Consider the following 18265-nt stretch of genomic DNA (forward strand, 5'->3'; position numbering starts at 1 on the left):
TCACTTTCAGCTAAAACAGTTTACTCATTATCATCAGTGTAGAGATTGGAGCATGCCTGAACCTGTTTCTCTTGCAGGCTTCACTTGAGGGAAGTATAGATGGTTCTTACTCTTAGTGAAGCTCCAGTTTTTTGCAGGATCTGAACTAGAAAGTGATCAGAAGGGTAACAAGAACCTCAGCATGGGTACATTGCACTTGTGTAGGGTGCTGTGATATATGTGTTTCTTTTACTTCTGCCGGTTGCTTTTTTTGTAAATCCTAAAGAGAATTTTCTACTTTAGAAGAGATTTTTACAATTTTTTTCCTTTTAGATTTATCAGCAGACTTCATTTCACCACTGCCAAAATGACAACATTTTCCACCTCTGCCCATTGTTCAACATCTGACAGTGCTTGCAGGATCTCTCCAGAACAAACCAATCAGGTAACTTATTTTTAGGCATTCCTATTTTTCTTTAAGTTTTTAAAAATTAAATTGGGTCATGTAACTGACTTCACTGACTGTAGGATTTCATTCAGAGCAGAAAAGATTCCTTTTTTAAATGTCATATTAGGGAAACTAGTAAACAGTATCAATGCTTATAAATTTGAATTGATCATTGATTAAATAAATACTTGGAGGTTACAGATTGCTTGAAATGGCACATTTTAAACACCTATCCTGTTTTAGGGTATGGATGGCTAGTGGAGGATTTGGGGCCAAGTTATATATTTGTCTTCCTTCTCACTTTATTGTATATAGTTCGTTTTCTTTAAAAATCAGTTTTAAATTGTAAATATAGTAAGTGTATTCTTATAAAAAATTCAGTCTTTATCATGTATTTATAAAGTATTTATCTGTAGAGACTACTTTGATCATCTCCTCCCTTCTTCTGCCTAAGTCCCTTCCCCCTGAGATAACACTATTATCAATTTGGTGTGTCTTGTTCCAGATCTTTTCCTCTAACATAAAATACATAATTTTGTTTTGTGGTTTCATAAACATTGCACCATATATATATTATGTACCTTAATTTATGATAAAGATGGAATTTGATTTGATGGGGGAAAATGTGGCTTATGTAATAAATGGTTTTGACTTAATTGGCCATCCCTGAAAGGAAGCAAATGAAGACCTCAAACCTTGTACAAAAACAAATTCCAGAGAGATAAAGATTTAAATGTAAAAAGTGAAATGATAAAAAATATTAGAAGAAAATTTAGGAAGTATTTTGAAACTTTAGAATAAGAGAGACCTTAAATAAGACAAAACCAAGGAGGGACTTCCCTGCTGGTGCAGTGGCTAAGGCTCCATGCTCCCAATGCAGGGGGCCCAGGTTTGATCCCTGGTCAGGGAACTAGATCCCACATGCATGCCGCAACTAAGAGTTCGCGTGCCACAACTAAGTAGCCCGCCTACCACAACCAGTGCAACCAAATAAATAAATATTAAAAAAAAAAAAAAAAGACAAAACCAAGCAGGCTGTAAGAGGATGAGAGAGACAAATTTGATCATATAAAATGAAAAAAATTAAATTCTGTGACTAAAGACAGACTGTATAATCAGAGTCAAGAGATGGCAAACAGAGTCACTATTCCTTGTATGTATATACCACATCTCGTTTATCCATTCATCTGTCAATGGTATTTAGGTTGTTTCCATCTTTTGGCTATTATGAATAATGCTGCCATGAACAGCGGTGTACAAATATTTGTTTGAGTCCCTGGTTTTGGTTCTTTTGGATATATACCTAGGAGTGGAACTGCTGGGTCATATGGTAATTCTATGCTTAACTCTTTGAGTAACTGCCAAACCGTTTTTCACAGTAGCTGCACCATTTTACATCCCCCCTAGCAGTGCTCAAGGGTTCCAGTTCCTTTACATCCTCGCCAACACTCGTTATTTTTTTTCTTTTCTTTTTTCCTGTTATTATAGCCATCCTAGTGGGTGTGAATGTGCTGCCTTTTGAAAATGTGATTTTTCAGGAAGTTAACAAGTAATAGACTGATCTTCTGTAGTTATTAGATGCTAAGTATGAACCAGGGTTTGTTAAAAAAAAAGTTTAAGGAGATTTGTTTTTCCCTTGGGGCTCAGAAACCAGTCTAATTGAAATGTAAATAGCAAATTTATTTTATGTTTATATCAGGTACGACCAAAACTGCCACTTCTGAAGATTTTGCAGGCAGCAGGTGCACAAGGTGAAATGTTCACTGTTAAAGAGGTAAGCCATCAAAGAAAATTCTCAGCTTAAAGAAAAGCTGAGAAGTATAATAGAAGCCTATGAATGTATAGTTCTGAAATCAGGCCTAAGAAAGGAAGTTCTATTCCTGTGGTACTGGAGAGGCATCTTTTGTTGTATTTTAAAGACCATCGAGGGACTTTCCTGGCGGTCCAGTAGTTAGGACTCCGTGCTTCCACTGCAGGGGGCATGGGTTCGATTCCTGGTTGGGGAACTAAAATCCAGCAAGCCGCATGGTGTGGCCAAAAAAAAAAAAAAAAAAAAAAAAAGACACTGTCTATGATTTACAAGATATGCTGTGAGGCAGGAATTAAATGCAGTAGTTTTTCATTATAAATCTGTCAGATACTCTTTTGAGCACTATGAGTTATTTTAAACATGCATTTAAATAACTTATTTAGTTTCTAAAGTTTTAACACAGAAACAAATTGAATTCTTTAAGTGGAAAAGACTCAGTATTAAAATGTTAATCTCTTTGAACTGCTTGGATTTAGTAGGGTGAAGATCGAACCCTTCTTAAACAGAGGAAACAAAATTCTCAAGCTTCTTTTTGACTTTTCATAAAAGCTGTTAGCAATGCTATGCTCCTGAGTCATTCTACCTCTCAAGGAAACAAATCTGGAGGCATTTCAGATTTTCTTGAATACTCATATTTCTTTTATCATTTTAAATTAAGTTTGTCATTTTGGACTTTGTATCTAAAATTCTGGTAAGACTTTTTTCCAAACTGTTACTAAAGTGTGGATTTTTATATCAATAAAGTTGTTATAATGCATTATGCTGTCTTCTTCAGTAGCATGGCAGAGTTTGCCTGAGTTAAGACAGAGTTAATTACATATGTTTTATGGGGGAAATGTTGGACGGAGTCAGTTTACACAGTAAGCTCTTTATTATGAATCTTGACACTACTTGGTGCATAAAGAGGAATTTCCTAGTTTTTTATTTCTATATATTGGTTATCAGTATGTGCATTGAGGCAATATGGTATAATGAGAATAGTAGCATATAGAAATTCAGAGTAGTGTTTTTGAAGATCTTGTTTTGTATACTTGTAGTGGATTTATTTTTTTCTGGAAGTTGGACAGACATAAATATAAAACTTCCAGGACATCCCCGGTGGTCCAGTGGTTAAGACTCCACGCTCTCAATGCAGGGGGCACAGGTTCAATCCCGGTTGAGGAACTAAGATCCCGCATGCCGCATGGCATGGCCAAAAACAAACAAACAAACAAACCTTCCTCCTGTTTCTTATAGTAGGTGTTCTTTCTCATCTTATTTTTCTCTAGATATTTGATTAGATATGAGAGCTCCGTTAATATTGGGACATGTTGCCTGGGATGGATGGGAGCCTAAGAGCATCATTGCTTCAATATAATGGAAACAGTATTAGGAAAATTTTTGTGCAAATATCTTATAATTCTTGGGAAGTCAGGGCCTAAAGATAGAGATAGCTACTTTGGTCCATTTGTGATCTGTGATAAAATTATTACTATCATTAAATGAACTTAACTATTAAGCAATTAAAAAAAAATCTATCACCTGGAGGAAAATCTATCACATGAGGAAAATTGGATAACTTAAAAATTTTGAATCAAGAACTTGTGTGTGTTCCCTCCCATTTTGTGAACTCTGTGAAAAAGGTCAGGTAGACTAAATTTTTATTTGATAAACACTTAAATTCTGTTTTATGCACTTATAGTGCTAATGGCTTATTACCATTGTACTTCATTTGCCAAAAAGACTTAAGTGAACATACATCAAAGCCTATAGTAATGTGCCCCTGGACTTGGAAAATATTTTTATGATCCAGGCAAATTTAAAGTTTATTACTTCTAGTAATAGAACAGACCCCTTTACTTGGACTGGTGAGAACATTAAGGGGATACTAAGTAAATTCACCACTTTTTCTCATTATCAGACTGGTACATTTTTATTCTAAAAAGTAAGGGTCTGATAGTGTCCAGAATGATAATAAGTAGATGAACCGAGTAATTGGGGGCAACTGCCCTTTTGTAGGACCCCTTACACAAGCACTGACAGTCATGTTCATTATATGTTACCTCTTTCTCTAGCGAACTAACTTACCTTATCTCCTCATTTAATTTGTGTTTTGGGCAGCAGCTGGACAGATCTCTTCATAGTATGTTATTCCCATGTAGGTCATGCACTATCTAGGCCAGTATATAATGGTGAAGCAGCTTTATGATCAGCAGGAGCAGCATATGGTATATTGTGGTGGAGATCTTTTGGGAGAGCTACTAGGTCGTCAGAGCTTCTCTGTGAAAGATCCAAGGTAAAAAGAGTGAGGGTTTGTTTATCTTTTCGGGGTGCTTATACCTAACCACCTAATCTCCATAGGTTATTAATGGTTATTTAATCTTTTAGTCCACAAAATATTTGTTGGGCCTACATATATCAGGTGATTGCGAGGCACTGAGAACATAGTAGTGAGCAGCACAGTGTCTAATTTTATGGAGCTTAAAGAGTAGACACTCTTCCCCATCTTAATCGAATTATCACATCGATACATGGTAAAATTATATTATGATAAGTGTTACATAAAAGAGGTACATGAGGCTGTGTTGGAGGATGGGATTTAGGGTCTTAGGGGTGGAAGAAAGGTTCCTTGAGGAAGTGATATTTGAGTTGAGAGCTGAAGGATAATTAGTTAGAGGGAGCTGGTTGAAGGAGAGCTTCTGGCAGATTGAACATCGTGTGTAAAGGCCTAGGTAGGAGGGAGATTGATGTGGCGAGATTAGAATTTTGTGAAACAGTTGTTATAGAGAGGAAGAGTGAGCTGATGAGAGAAATGTAGAATTGCTGGGCAGTTTGAGGTTAACGATGGGCTTCATAAGAATCATATTAGAGCTATTCTTACCTGTTGCATGGCATTCTCCAGCTGCACAGGGTATATGGTTATTAACTTACACAGTCAAAAGCTAATTAGTAGTTGAGAAGTCATTGTTCTCATTCTCTCTATAGTTTTGTGATGACTGTTTCTTCTAAGACTCCCACCTCCATTTCCCAATAAAATGTAAAACTTAGTTCTTAGAAGGAAGTAGTCTTGAAGGAAATCTCCCCACTTGGGTTACTGTTAGCTTATGAAATAAAACGTAAATTAGTTTTTTTAAATGGTTGCAGAGTAACACAAGGGCTTGGGTATTAACATGTTGATGCTTAAATAATTTAATAAAATCTATTCTGGGGAAAAAATTCTGCCTCTTCATATGTTATAGAGAATGTTGGGAGATGCCATGTTAATGGAAAACCATGGGATTAATTTTTAATTTTATCTCTTTGACAGCCCTCTCTATGATATGCTAAGAAAGAATCTTGTCACTTTATCTACTGCTACTACAGGTATGTCTCATTATATTTCTTCAGTCTTTATCACAATTTTGAGTTCAGGGGGGCAAATCATGGGAGAACAAGGGGGATCAAGATGGAAATTGAATGCTGTCTTGGCATGACTGGGAGGGATACCTGTCACACAGAATGTTACTACTGTGTTATTTGACTTTTCATTGTGAAAATTTTCAAATATAGTGAAAATAGAGATTAGTATAATTAATGCCCACCTCTTAGATGTAGTAATTGTTAATGTTTTGCCATATTTGCTTCATCTACACAGGCTTTTAAAAAATCTCTAACAGATAAGGACATTTTTCTTTCAAACACAACTACAATGCCATTATTACACCCAACAAAATTAATCATAATAAACAAAATAAACAGTAACTCCATAATACTATCCAATAGCCAGTTCATGCATGGTTAACCCGTTATTTCAGAAATGTCTTTTTACATTTGGCTTATTCAAATCAGGATCCAAACAAAGTCCACACTTTGCCTTTGGCTGATATGTCTGTTAAGTATTTTTAATCTATAAAACTTAACCCTCCTTTTGTTATGTCATTTGTTTGTTGAAGAAATAGATGATTTGTCTTGTAGAATTTCCCACATTCTAGTTTGCAGATTGTATCCTTGTGATGTTGTTTAACATGTTTCTCTGTCTCTTCTATTTTTGGTAAACAAATAGTGCTTGGATAGATTCAAGGTTAAATGTTTTGTTGAGAATGTTTCATAGGTGGTGCTTTATATATCTGTTGCATCACATCAGAGCCCTGTAAGGTCTACCTGTCCCTCTTTCAGTGATGTTAAGATTCTGTGGGCTTATGTGGTGTCACCCTGATCCATCTTATAAAGATCCCCCCAAGAACTTTTCACCTAAAGGTTTTAGCTTTCTGTTATTTGAATGCCAATTTGTCTAACCTTTTGCTTGATTTTATATCTTTCAAATACTGCCCTTTGAGTTTAGTTTATTAGTTATGTGCAGGAAACTGGCTGCTTTGGGGTCTGAAGTATGGTGTGTTAGAGATAAGTGAATAAACTGGATACAACTAAAATGTAACACTCTCATTCATTTCCAAATAGTGAAACTTTCTTCTTTCTCCATTCCTACATGAAGCCATTTTGTGAGTTTCAAATTAGATTTTAGGTAAGGTTGTCCTTTGAAGAAAGCCCAAGTTTGTAATCCCTTTAGATAGGTTATTTTTCAATAGTTTAGTGAAACAAATAGTTTGAAAAAAATCCATTCCTAATAAAGATTTACTCTTTAAAGTGAGAGCAAAGAGACTTTGCTCTCATATTGAAATGTGAGTTTGAACTTACAGTGAATTTTGAAGCCTCTTGGTTTCACTGAGCCATTTGCCCACTTCACTCAGCTGTAAATTTCTGTTTGAGAGGGAAGGCCTTGCAAATGATACAGCATTTTTTTGAAATTCAGTCACTTGTGAAATAGTATGGTTTTCCAGGGATAGTCACTACAGGCTTGAAATACACAGATAATTTTATATTTGCTTATCTATTCTTTCACTAAAATTTGCTTTCTGATTGATGTGTTCTCTGAATATCTAGAGTGGGTATAATTTTCACTTTTTTTCTCTCTCATTTTCTTTCTTGCACTTCCTCAGCAGAATTTAACATGCCATATATTAAAGTGAACATTTCTGTAGCAAACATTTCAATTTATCCTCATAACAACCCTGTGAGGAAGGTCTGGAGATGAAGAAACTGAGGGCTTTTTTTTTTTTTTTTTTTTAATAGAATGAGTAACTTGTCCAAGATGAGATGCCACTGATAAGGGATAGAGGAGATATTTGTGACTGTCCAGTCCTTGCTCTTTCCTTTGTGCCACACATTGATGTCTCTTTAACCCTTGCTAGTAACAGAATTTGCCTCAATTAATTTTTTTAACACATTTAAAAAATCTGAACATTAAATCTTTGAAACATTTTCTTTGTTCTTTATCACTTTGAAATAATTTCACTTACAAAAATGTTATGAAGATATTAAAAAGATTTGCATATACTCTTTACCCAGATTCCCCAAATGGTAACATCTTACATAACCGTAGTGCAGTGATCAAAACCAGGAAATTGTCCCAAAGTAATTTTGAGTGGTTGTCTGTTCTGGACTTGAACTTGCATTAGTACTTGTGGTTGGCCATCTGCTGATCTTTATAAATTGGGTTGCATGTGTTTTATTTGAAAGGCAAATGAGAAAAGCACCTTCCATATCAACTATCTTATACCTTTGCAAATGAGATAAACCTTTTATTTTGACGATTGAAGAAATGAAGGTGGTTCTTTATAAATCATTTCTCCAAATTTCCACATGTATTTTAATAAAATGAAATATATATGACAAATTTTGTATCTATTTTAAAATTTCCTTGAACATTATAGTTTTCTCCGATAATTTCTTTTTGCTTCAAATAGTTTTAACCTAAGGTAGTATATAGAACTAGAAATGACAGTAATCAAATTACTTTATTAAAGAAATGCTTCACTGCATTGTATATTAATTGATCTTGAAAGATTGCTGTGGTCAGAAAATGCTGGCTCTTGAAAGAAACTCTCAGTATCTCCATTTTATCTATAAAAATACTTCTAGAAATAATGCTGTTTATAATTACAGTTTTGAAAGTGTTTGCTTTGTGCCAAACAGCTCAATTGTCAGACCAGTTGTAGGATCTGTATTCTTTCTCTGGCAGTCTTTATTGGATGAGGATGGCATTTTCCATAAGTGTCTTATTTCTGGACCTGATAGTAGCTGATGAACCCAATCCATGATAGACTTAACTTGGGTGCATATAGTTACAAATAGCCTCATATAATGAATGATCCAGGTTATTAAATTTTCTGCATCTTTTTTTTCCTGTAGCTAAGTTTTCCTCTTCTTTTCTGCTTGAAAAATTTTCAAGGCCTTGAAATACATTTTTCTCTATCTAAGAAATTCTCTCAGGTTATTCTTTCCTTTGCTTCTTTTTATTGGCCTTGAGAAAAACTTTATCTACTTCTTCCTTCTTAGGAAATGTTTATAGAAACTGGGAAAAATAAGACTGGTTGATTAAAAAAACTAATCTATATTCAGGGGATGGGAATTTAAACTGTGAAATCATCGTTGACACTTAGAATGCATGAGGATGCTATTGTGTCATAAAGCAAGTGGGAAAAATCCCAGATTTTTAGATTTCATAATACTGTATAGCTTTAACACTTGAAAATAAAAATTAAATTAAAAAGCCAAAATTTTTTTCTTATTGTTAACAAGTTAGGCAAATTTGGAAACACACCTATAGGAATAGATGATAAAATACTCTCCATTATTCCGTGCTTGGAATCACTTTCTGTATTGAATTTGAAAGTGTGCTATGGAAGAACATTTTTTAGTCATTTTTGATTTTTCTTCAGATTATATTTTGGTAATATATTTTGAAAATAGCTTCTCTTGATCTATGCCATTTTTATTAGTTTTCATTTTTCCTTTCCTTTTGGATGAAAGCCTTGGCCGGTCAGAATCATCTTTAGGGACCAAACCTGGCTCCAGGGTTGTTTGCTGAGGTCCTTTTGGTGTGGAAAGAATGGTTATTACCAGGGAAGGTTTTCCTTTTGTTTTACTTGCTATCCAGATGCTGCTCAGACTCTCGCTCTCGCACAGGATCACAGTATGGATATTCCAAGTCAAGACCAACTGAAGGTAAAATCACCACACGGTGACTTCTTTTGTTGTACAGAGTGGCCCCTTCTCTGTACCTATGATCTTGGACTCCCAAGACCTTTCCCTGAATGCGGTAAGAATTTAACAAGAAAGGTTCTTGGGAGTTCACAGACTAGGGACAGAGTGAACCTTCTCTGTTCTGCCCATAACAGAGTTCCAGTCTCTGAATCTTTCCTTGGGATGTAGCACTTCTGATCTTCAGTTCTTCCAGTTGCATTTTCTTAGGGTTTGTATGTGCCTGTGTGTGTGATGATGTAGGTATGTAGGTGTCTGAGGAAATTGCTTTATTAAATTTTAACAGGCTTGTTGCAATTAAGTTCAGGTCAGGCCATTTCTTAAAGCTTCCCCAAACCTGGGAAAACTTTATGATCATCTTGGTATATGTTCTTTTTTTCTGAATTATGCCTAATTTTGTGTAGGCTAGAGGCTTTATATTGATAACCTGTTTTTAACAGTAGATTTTGGCCTTTTGTGCAGATTTTTTTCCCCACAGTGGGTTGAGGAGAGGTTGCCTTTATTTGATGACTGTTGTGAACTCCAGAGTTTTCCTTTCTTGTGCGTAACCCATTGTGTCGCACACTAACTGGTGAGCCAGAATGGAACTGCTACATCCCCTGGTCACAGTCATTTCTACTGCACTGAGAGACACCTTTCCCTTCTTTTCAGCAAAGTGTAGAGGAAAGTTCCAATTCCAGGAAAAGAACTGAAGAAGGCAATATTCCCACACTGCCTACCTCACAGCGTAAATGCAGAAATTCTAGAGAAGGTAAGTTTTGGATTAAGGCTATGTAGACCTTTCTTTTTTTCTCTCTGTTTCTCTCTCTCTCTCTTATTTTTTGGTGGTGACTTTCATTTTTTATTAATGTTTATTTATTTATTTATTGGGTCTTAGTTGCAGCACGCGGGATCTTTCATTGCGGCGTGTGGGCTCTTTGTTGCAGTGCGCAGGCTTCTCTCTAGTTGTGGTGCACAGGCTTATTAGTTGTGGCACGCAGGCTCTAGTTGTGGTGCACGAGCTCCAGAGTGCGCAGGTTCAGTAGTTGTGGCGCGCAGGCTCCAGAGCGCGTGGGCTCTGTAGTTGTGGCACGTGGGCTCAGTAGTTGCGGTGCACGGGCTTGGTTGCCCTGTGGCATTTGGGATCTTAGTTCCCCCACCAGGGGTCGAACTGGCATTCCCTGCATTGCAAGGCAGATGCTTTTTTTTTTCTTTTTTTTTTTTTTGCAGTACACGGGCCTCTCACTGCTGCGGCCTCTCCCGCTGCGGAGCACAGGCTCTGGACGCGCAGGCTCAGTGGCCATGGCTCACGGGCCCAGCCGCTCCGCGGCATGTGGGATCTTCCCGGACCGGGGCACGAACCCGTGTCCCCTGCATCGGCAGGCGGACTCTCAACCACTGCGCCACCAGGGAAGTCCCAGTGGTGACTTAGAAATAGTATCTATCCATATTAAGCACTAGCAGTAATTAAGACCGTTACAGAGAACTCAAAAAATAGTAATGCTGTCTCTTTGTATGTCAAGTAGTGGGGGCATATGTCATACTTATTTTTCATTCTTTTCCGAAAACCTTTTTTTTTTTTTTTTACCCTAGTCACCACTGTTAACTTTGAAGAAGGTGGTAGTTCTTTTTTAGCAACATGTGATGACTGGATGGAGCAAGACCCTTCCTTTAGCTAGCATGCTAACAGAAGATAGCCGCACATTTATCAGTTTGCCACCTGGTAACTCAGCTGCCTTGGCCTTTTAAATCTTGGCATCCCTGTTATACATTTGATCTGGTTAGAATTTTTATTTTTATTTGTCTGCTTGAGGCAAAGGCTAATTTTCATAGATTTTTTTGAAGTTTGCAAAGATGGTAAAATATACTTAATATCTCACAGCCAAGAATGAGACATAAGAAGCCTAGTACCTCCTTTGCCCTTGGATGGTAGTCATTAGATCTTTGCCATTCATATTAGATATAGTATGGTCAGGTTAAGTGAGTTGATCAACATTTTGGAAGTTTTCCCCAAACCCTACTTCATAAAGCATTTCCTAAAAATTTTCCTGCAAAGATAATGTAAAATCATAAATTCCTCAAAGATATTTTATGGCACGATGGTTTCTAGTATAGGTACCTGGCTCACACTTGCAAAATTGGCAGGTTAGACCTCTAGTAACATCCCAGAAAATTATGCTGCTGAAATTATTTTAAATGATTAAATTAAAATTTAATCTGTTTATCATGCTGGATTGTCTTCTTCAAATTGCATTTGAATATAAACTGAATTTTGGACTATCTAGTTATGTTGGAGCTTATTCCAGTCTGCATGGTATTAAATGTGTAATTTTGTTTCTTTAAATACAGGTGCTGGCTTATTTTCTACTCAAAAGGCTGTTCAGAATATAAGAACAGCCAATTCAAGAGACTTTATGAAGTTTGTGATGTAAATTTTGAGAAGAAATAGCTTAGTATTTTCAGGGAGGTGTACATGTAGAAAGGACAGAATTTTTATATGTGGAAAGAATGGCCTCTTTTCATTCCCTTCCCAAGAAGTTATAGAGCTTGAATAGTTGAAGATAACTTTAATGTGGCACCCTCTCAGGAACTAGGTTTCTCATAATTTCAGCAATGAGTAAGTAAAAGATAGTTGAAGTTTCCGTGAGCACAAGTATGCCTTTTAATAGGCAAGAACAACATAATTTGTAAGTAGAGAGGGTACCTTTTGTTTTGTCAGGGATCCATTTATTGCAGACATTTTTTCAACCGTATGTGTCTTAGCACATTTAAATACCTTGGTTGCCATTGGCATGCCTAGGGCATTGGGAAGAGGTAGAGGAGAGTAAGAAAGTAGGAAAAGAGTAAAGCACAACGAAAAAGATTGGACATGGGAAAGAAGGAAAAGAATTTCATGTGGTAGCAACAAACTTATGTTTGTAACTCCCTTGAATATCATCTAGATGTATAACACGAGATCTTTTATTGAGAACATGTGGGCCCTTAATATGTTTTGGATTTGCAATATTTCTAGATTTTAGATATCTTAACTCCAAAAGAGCCTATTGATCCAGAAGGGACATATGTATGTATTTATTTGGACAGCCTAGAGTTCAGTGTTTCATAGTGGTTACCTATTGAAACATATGAATTGTTGAGAAATGTCCGAAAATATGTGGTACCAGTGAGACTGCCTTGGCAACCTTGTGATTGCCCATTATGGTCTGTACCACCTTGTTTCTGTCTCAAGGGTTGGGCCACTATGCCATCATCATTTGCAGTCCACTGAATCAAGCTATTGTCAGGTATCATGTACTGGAGCAAGTCTTCAGTTATTACAGTGGTAGGGATGTTTAAATTGCCAATAAATGACCATTTAGATATCCTTTTATTGATAGAACAGTGTCATTGTTTGGATGCTTTCAGAGTTTATATTCCTTGATGAATGATCTCTAGTGTCATTACTTGCTAATGAAGCCTAAAACGGGGGGAAGGAGATTTGGGCTCTGCCACTGAGACAGGTATTTGACTTCTGATTCTTTCTTACTGGGAAGAGCAATTTCTTTTTACCTCTCTTACACAAGAGATTGTAAGTATTATAAAGAGAGTCTTGATTCTTAAGTGTTGTGTACATAGTTACCATCCTTTTCATTTGACTTTTGTAGATGAAGACTTGGTAGCAAATTTAACCCAAGATGAGACGTCAAGACTGGACCTCGGGTTTGAGGAGTGGGATGTAGCTGGCTTGCCTTGGTGGTTTTTAGGAAACTTGAGAAATAACTATACACCTAGAAGTAATGGCTCAACTGATTTACAGACAAATCAGGTGAATTTCACATCTGAAGAGGAACTTTTTTTTTCTTTTGAAAGAGTAACATTCTTGGTTACTCTTGAACCATACATTACATCCTCTACGAATTCCCATTCAGTGCTATGACTTTTAAGTACCATCTCTATGCACGTGTTGCCCAAATCTGTATCTTCAGTGCTGACCTCTCTCCTCAGTGCCCAGCTTCCATATCCAGCTGCCTACTCAACACTTAGATGATCTGACATTTAACATGTTCAAAACAGAACTCTTGATTTTTTTTTTTTTTAAACTAACACTCCTATTCAGCGTTTCCTTTTTCATAAGTCTGCCTTCCACCCAGCTATTCCAGCCAAGTATCAAGGGATATCATTGATTTCTTTCTTTCTCATATACCACATTCAGGCTATCAACGCTTTTTCTAAAACATACCTGAAATCTAGCTATCCGCTTTTTATTACTTTCACTGTTACAGCCTAATTCAGGCTATCACCATTCTGCTCTTTTATATTCTCCATTGTACTTCTCACTTTGTAAAACTATTATTTTATTTTGTTTATGTGTTTGTTGTCTGTTTGACCCCATTGAAATACAGGTCCAGAGCTTTTGTATTATTGACCACTCTATTCTGTTGCCTAGATAGAAGCAATAGGCAGTATCTGACACATAATAGGCAATTAGTGAGTATTTGTTCAGTAAGTGAGTGGACGTATAATAATGGCAAAATAATAAGTTGTCTCTTATGAATATTGTAGAAAAAACACGTCATAAAATGTCTGTTGATGAATGTAGAAAGTTATATTTAAAGTGAAGAATTAAGAAAGAAGTGTTATGTACCAACTTTACCTCAAAAAAAAAAAAAGTTCAGAAAGAAGACAGAAGGTTTGAATTATCATCAGTATTTCTCATATTTCTTTGGTAAACATCATTGACTATTACAGGAAAGAATATGTCACAATTAATAGAAGTTTTCTAGGTCCTCAGAACGGATTGTAGTGGATAGATTCTATTTAGTTGAGCAACTACGAGTTTTTAGCTTTTAAGCACTTTAGTGCTGTTTCTCTGGTGTTAATGCCTGATTTACTGTTAAAATAGAAAATTCCTTGCCAGGTGCTCTTATGTCCACCCATTAGTTTATACGTAGTAGCTGCCAAGTAGATATTTGTTGAATGAATACATATCTGTAGAAGAAAGGCTAGGTGTTCTTTAGAGATGTGTGAGGACATTGAGTTTTGGCTTCATTTACTTGGGTTCAACATCTCTAATAAACCTCTGACTACAAAAACTCATGTTTGTTTTCTTTATATTAGGATATAGGTACTGCCATTGTTTCAGACACCACAGATGACCTGTGGTTTTTGAATGAGTCAGTATCAGAGCAGTTTGGTGTTGGAATAAAAGTTGAAGCTACTGATACTGAACAAACAAGTGAAGAAGTAGGGAAGGTGAGAGACAAAAAGGTATGTTGTGGGAAAATTTCACACTGATTGGATTTACATGCATATAGTATAATCTTTTCAGATCTGGTGACCTGACCTTGTGCTGCTTTGTAGAACAAATGACTCATGTAATCCCCCCCACTTTTTTTTTTTTGCGGTATGCGGGCCTCTCACTGTTGTGGCCTCTCCCGTTGCGGAGCACAGGCTCCAGACGCTCAGGCCCAGCGGCCATGGCTCACGGGCCCAGCCGCTCCGCGGCATGTGGGATCTTCCCGGACTGGGGCACGAACCCGTGTCCCTTGCATCGGCAAGCGGACTCTCAACCACTGCGCCGCCAGGGAAGCTCTAATCCTCCCCCTTTTTTTTTAAATACTTTTCCTATATCCAGTTTCAAGGTTTACATTAAGTTAACCAAGCCTGTCTTAAAAATAGGATAGGCCTTCATGGGTAAAGCTCCTAGTTTGTTAGAAGCAATAAGGTACCCTTTTCCTGCTTGTCTAATCTCCCATTGTGGAGTTTTTTCTTCTGGAGACCTTGCTTTGCTAACAAGGCAAAGTTCTAAATGGCCACAAAATCCTGTAGGGCAAAAAAAAAATCTTTATTTCTTAGACTTCTCAGTAGTTTCCATACCTGCTTTATACCTAGATGGAACTAAACAGATGAGCTCTTCCTACATATTTTAGAGTTTAAATAAGAGGAAGGAAGAGAGTTAGAATTCATAGTACACATGGTGTAAGCACACCAAGATGAAGAGTCATATAGGCACATGCTCAAGTCTCAAAAAGCATTGGGCAGCAGGTCCAGTGCTGACTTGGATGAGAGTCACAGTAAATATCCATTGAATAAATACTGCAAAAACCAGACCTAAATTGGGTCATTCTTTTAATTTAAAGGCTTTTCATAGTAATTTGGGTCCCTGAAGGGTATTCTGATATGTTTGTGGGAGGCAGGTAGATGCTTGGTCTTTGTTGAGCTAGTTATTTTTTGGTAGCATTAGGAGGGAGTACAAGTTGTTAGAATGAAGACAGAGGTGACATTGGAAACTTCTATAGAGAGAGATGGGACTTAAAATACTTGAACTTCTGTGAGAAAGTTGCTATACAGTGGTTCATAATTGTATCATAATTGATTTCATTCCATTCATTGGATCACAAAACTGGGATTTTAATTTTTAGAATTTTAAATTTCAGAATTTAAAAGATGCTTCCCACATTTCTTGACTTTTTTTCCTGGTCCATGGGCATGTTTTTATAGGACAGTCAAGAGTATCACATAACTAGTTTTACTTTTGAATATGAAAAGTAAAATGTACTTTGTTTTCATTCTTCACATCTAATTTTCTCATTTTATATGGTGCTTTTTACTTCCATTTTCTCATGTAATCCTGTTTTATTCTTGTGAATGCCTACATAGATTCTCAAGATAAAAAATTTCCCCATTTAATAATTTATACTCTGATATTGTTTATTTAAATGCATAAATTTGGGAACTCTCTCTCTTCTGAATGCCAAAGATATTTGGTAACCCCTCTGGGTACTTTATTCTACTGAAATGTCAACTAGGTATGTACGGAATCATGTCTCATATATAAGCAGTTTCCTTTTTAAGTGCTAGTGTTGGGAGAAGAATGTGAGTTTTAAACTGAAGCTCTTCTGTCTTTTTTGCTCTCAGGTAATGGCATCTAAAATAGGTAAACCTTGCTAATAAGATGTCTTTGCTTTCTCAGGTGATTGAAGTGGGAAAAAATGATGACCTTGAGGACTCTAAGTCCATAAGTGATGATACTGATATAGAAGTTACCTCTGAGGTATGAGTTTCTAGTAAAAGAGCTGTTTTACACCACCCACGTCTTCAGATATTAATGTTCCAGCAGTTCGCTTGTGTTGAAGAATGCCATATCCCCCATTTCTATCTACCTTTCCTAGGTAGAGGTATTGGTTTCTTTACATCTTGTTAGATTTTTATTGGAATTTGAGAAGAGAAGGGGATGAGTTGATCTAATCCTCTCCCTGCCTTGAAAAGGGATGACTTAAATGCCTCTCTGTGTGCCTTTCTCCCTGCTTTCAAAACTCTTTGGACGTTATGCAGTGGATACACAGTTATTCAAAATAGTCCTGTACTGCTTTTCCCACTAAACGCCTCTCTGTAATCCCAAAGATAGGCCTATAAGCTATCTAAAATTCTTGGTCAAGTATAATACTTTCAGTGCTTTCTTAAATAGAAACAAATGGAAAATGGCTTAACTTCTACACAGGTTTATATTAATGGGGGGCTGATAAATGAATATTGAGTATTAGGCTGTTAGATAACAGGTGTGGATTTGTCACCAATTGGCAGCTCAGGTTTAGATTCAAATGTATACCTTGCTTTTCTCTTTTCATGCTAGTTCCCCATTTCCCTTTTAGTACTTCCTCAGCTAACTCACTGTGGGAAGAAGGGTGGTGGGGGAAGGATAAGGAGGGGATTTTACATTTTGCTGTGTAAGGATATAAAAATTTTAGGTTGTCTCTAGTGTTGATCCTTCCCCCTAGCTCACACCCCACCACTGCTAACCATTATGGTAATTCATTGCAAATTGTTTGTGCATAGCTAAGTAATAAGGTGAGATATATTGGTCCATTAAGTGTTCTTGACCATAATACAAGTAGCAGAGATAAGTGTTTCCATCTTCATCAGACTTTTGAGGCTACTTGGGCCCAGAAAACCTATTAAGCAAATAGACTGTATTTCATCAATTCAGAGATGCCATGGAATTTAATAAGCCCTATTATTTTATGTACTACTAAAAAAGAAAAGTGATGCCAATTAGACTGTGACAAACCATCAATTATGAATTCCAGATCTTTGAAGTTCCTTTGGGTATTTGTATAGCATTTCAGATGAAATCTGAGGATCTTAAACTGGCAAGAATGTTCTGAGGCTCTCTGGAGAACATCCCAGTTTAACAAATGGTTGTGTCCCTGCCTCTCAGTATAGGCAGTTGAGTTATGACTTCTAAACTTGAAGTGCTTGGCCTTCGTTCTGAAAGTAATCAAGTCAGCATGTGTCGAGTCATGGATCCTGTCAAAGCCAGGCAATTATCCACATTAAATACTCTTGACTTGTTCCAGGTAGCTACCTTTGAATTAAGAAAGGCATTTGAAATTCATTGAGCTCTGGTATCTCCTAATTTGAACATGGAGAAGTAGGAAAAAAATTACTTGGCATTCAAGGACAAGAACATTCATTTTTCAGAGAACGTGATTTAGGCACACAATTAGCTACCTATGATCCTGAGAGCAGTGAGAGAGCATGAGTAAATGTAGTAGTTTTCAAATTTCATTTTAATTTCCTTTTTGACAAATTTTATAACATTTCTTAATTAGTAGGAAAGAGTATTATCTTTTCTTCATTCTTTAGCCTCTTGCTCAATAAAAGGGTAAGTTATACAAAGAAAAATGACCTAAAAAGAAGGCAGTGGGGAAAAGCAAACAATGTAAATTCTACCCAGACTAAATAGAAAGCTAAAACGATTTAACTTTTTTTAAAAGATTAGCTACATCAAATGTTGGCTTGAAATGGCAGTTATGTCACTATCATTGTAAAACTTCTCAAGACTTATTTACACGTAGCCATAGACTTTGTTCAAGTTCTTAGCTAGACCACTGGTGTGGAATGTCTGGATTCTTACTAGCTTAGTGTGAGATGATGAGAATTTGGCCTGCTTTCCCTTTTCCTCAGCATCATGTTCTCCACTGAGTGGGTATTAATTGGCTGCACTTGTC

The 18265-nt window shown here is 36.6% G+C and overlaps 1 protein-coding gene across 14 annotated transcripts in view; it reads left to right on the plus strand.

Annotated features, from left to right (window-relative positions):
* Positions 1–18265, plus strand: part of MDM4 (MDM4 regulator of p53) — a 42892-nt gene that overhangs the window by 15298 nt on the left and 9329 nt on the right. For 2 of the 14 annotated variants that reach the window (XM_089908334.1, XM_089908335.1), the window contains exons 2-10: positions 313–424; positions 2127–2201; positions 4379–4512; positions 5524–5579; positions 9193–9260; positions 9948–10047; positions 12920–13080; positions 14373–14522; positions 16228–16308. In XM_089908334.1, the coding sequence (XP_089764460.1) occupies positions 347–424; positions 2127–2201; positions 4379–4512; positions 5524–5579; positions 9193–9260; positions 9948–10047; positions 12920–13080; positions 14373–14522; positions 16228–16308 (903 nt within the window). In that variant the 5' untranslated portion in view covers positions 313–346. The other 12 variants (XM_089908341.1, XM_089908336.1, XM_089908338.1 and 9 more) reach the window with 12 other exon arrangements.

This window comes from Delphinapterus leucas, chromosome 1 (assembly GCF_059928025.1).
Source record: "Delphinapterus leucas isolate spDelLeu-1000000601 "Yukka" chromosome 1, BTC_Dleu_Yukka2, whole genome shotgun sequence".
Lineage (NCBI taxonomy): Eukaryota > Metazoa > Chordata > Mammalia > Artiodactyla > Monodontidae > Delphinapterus > Delphinapterus leucas.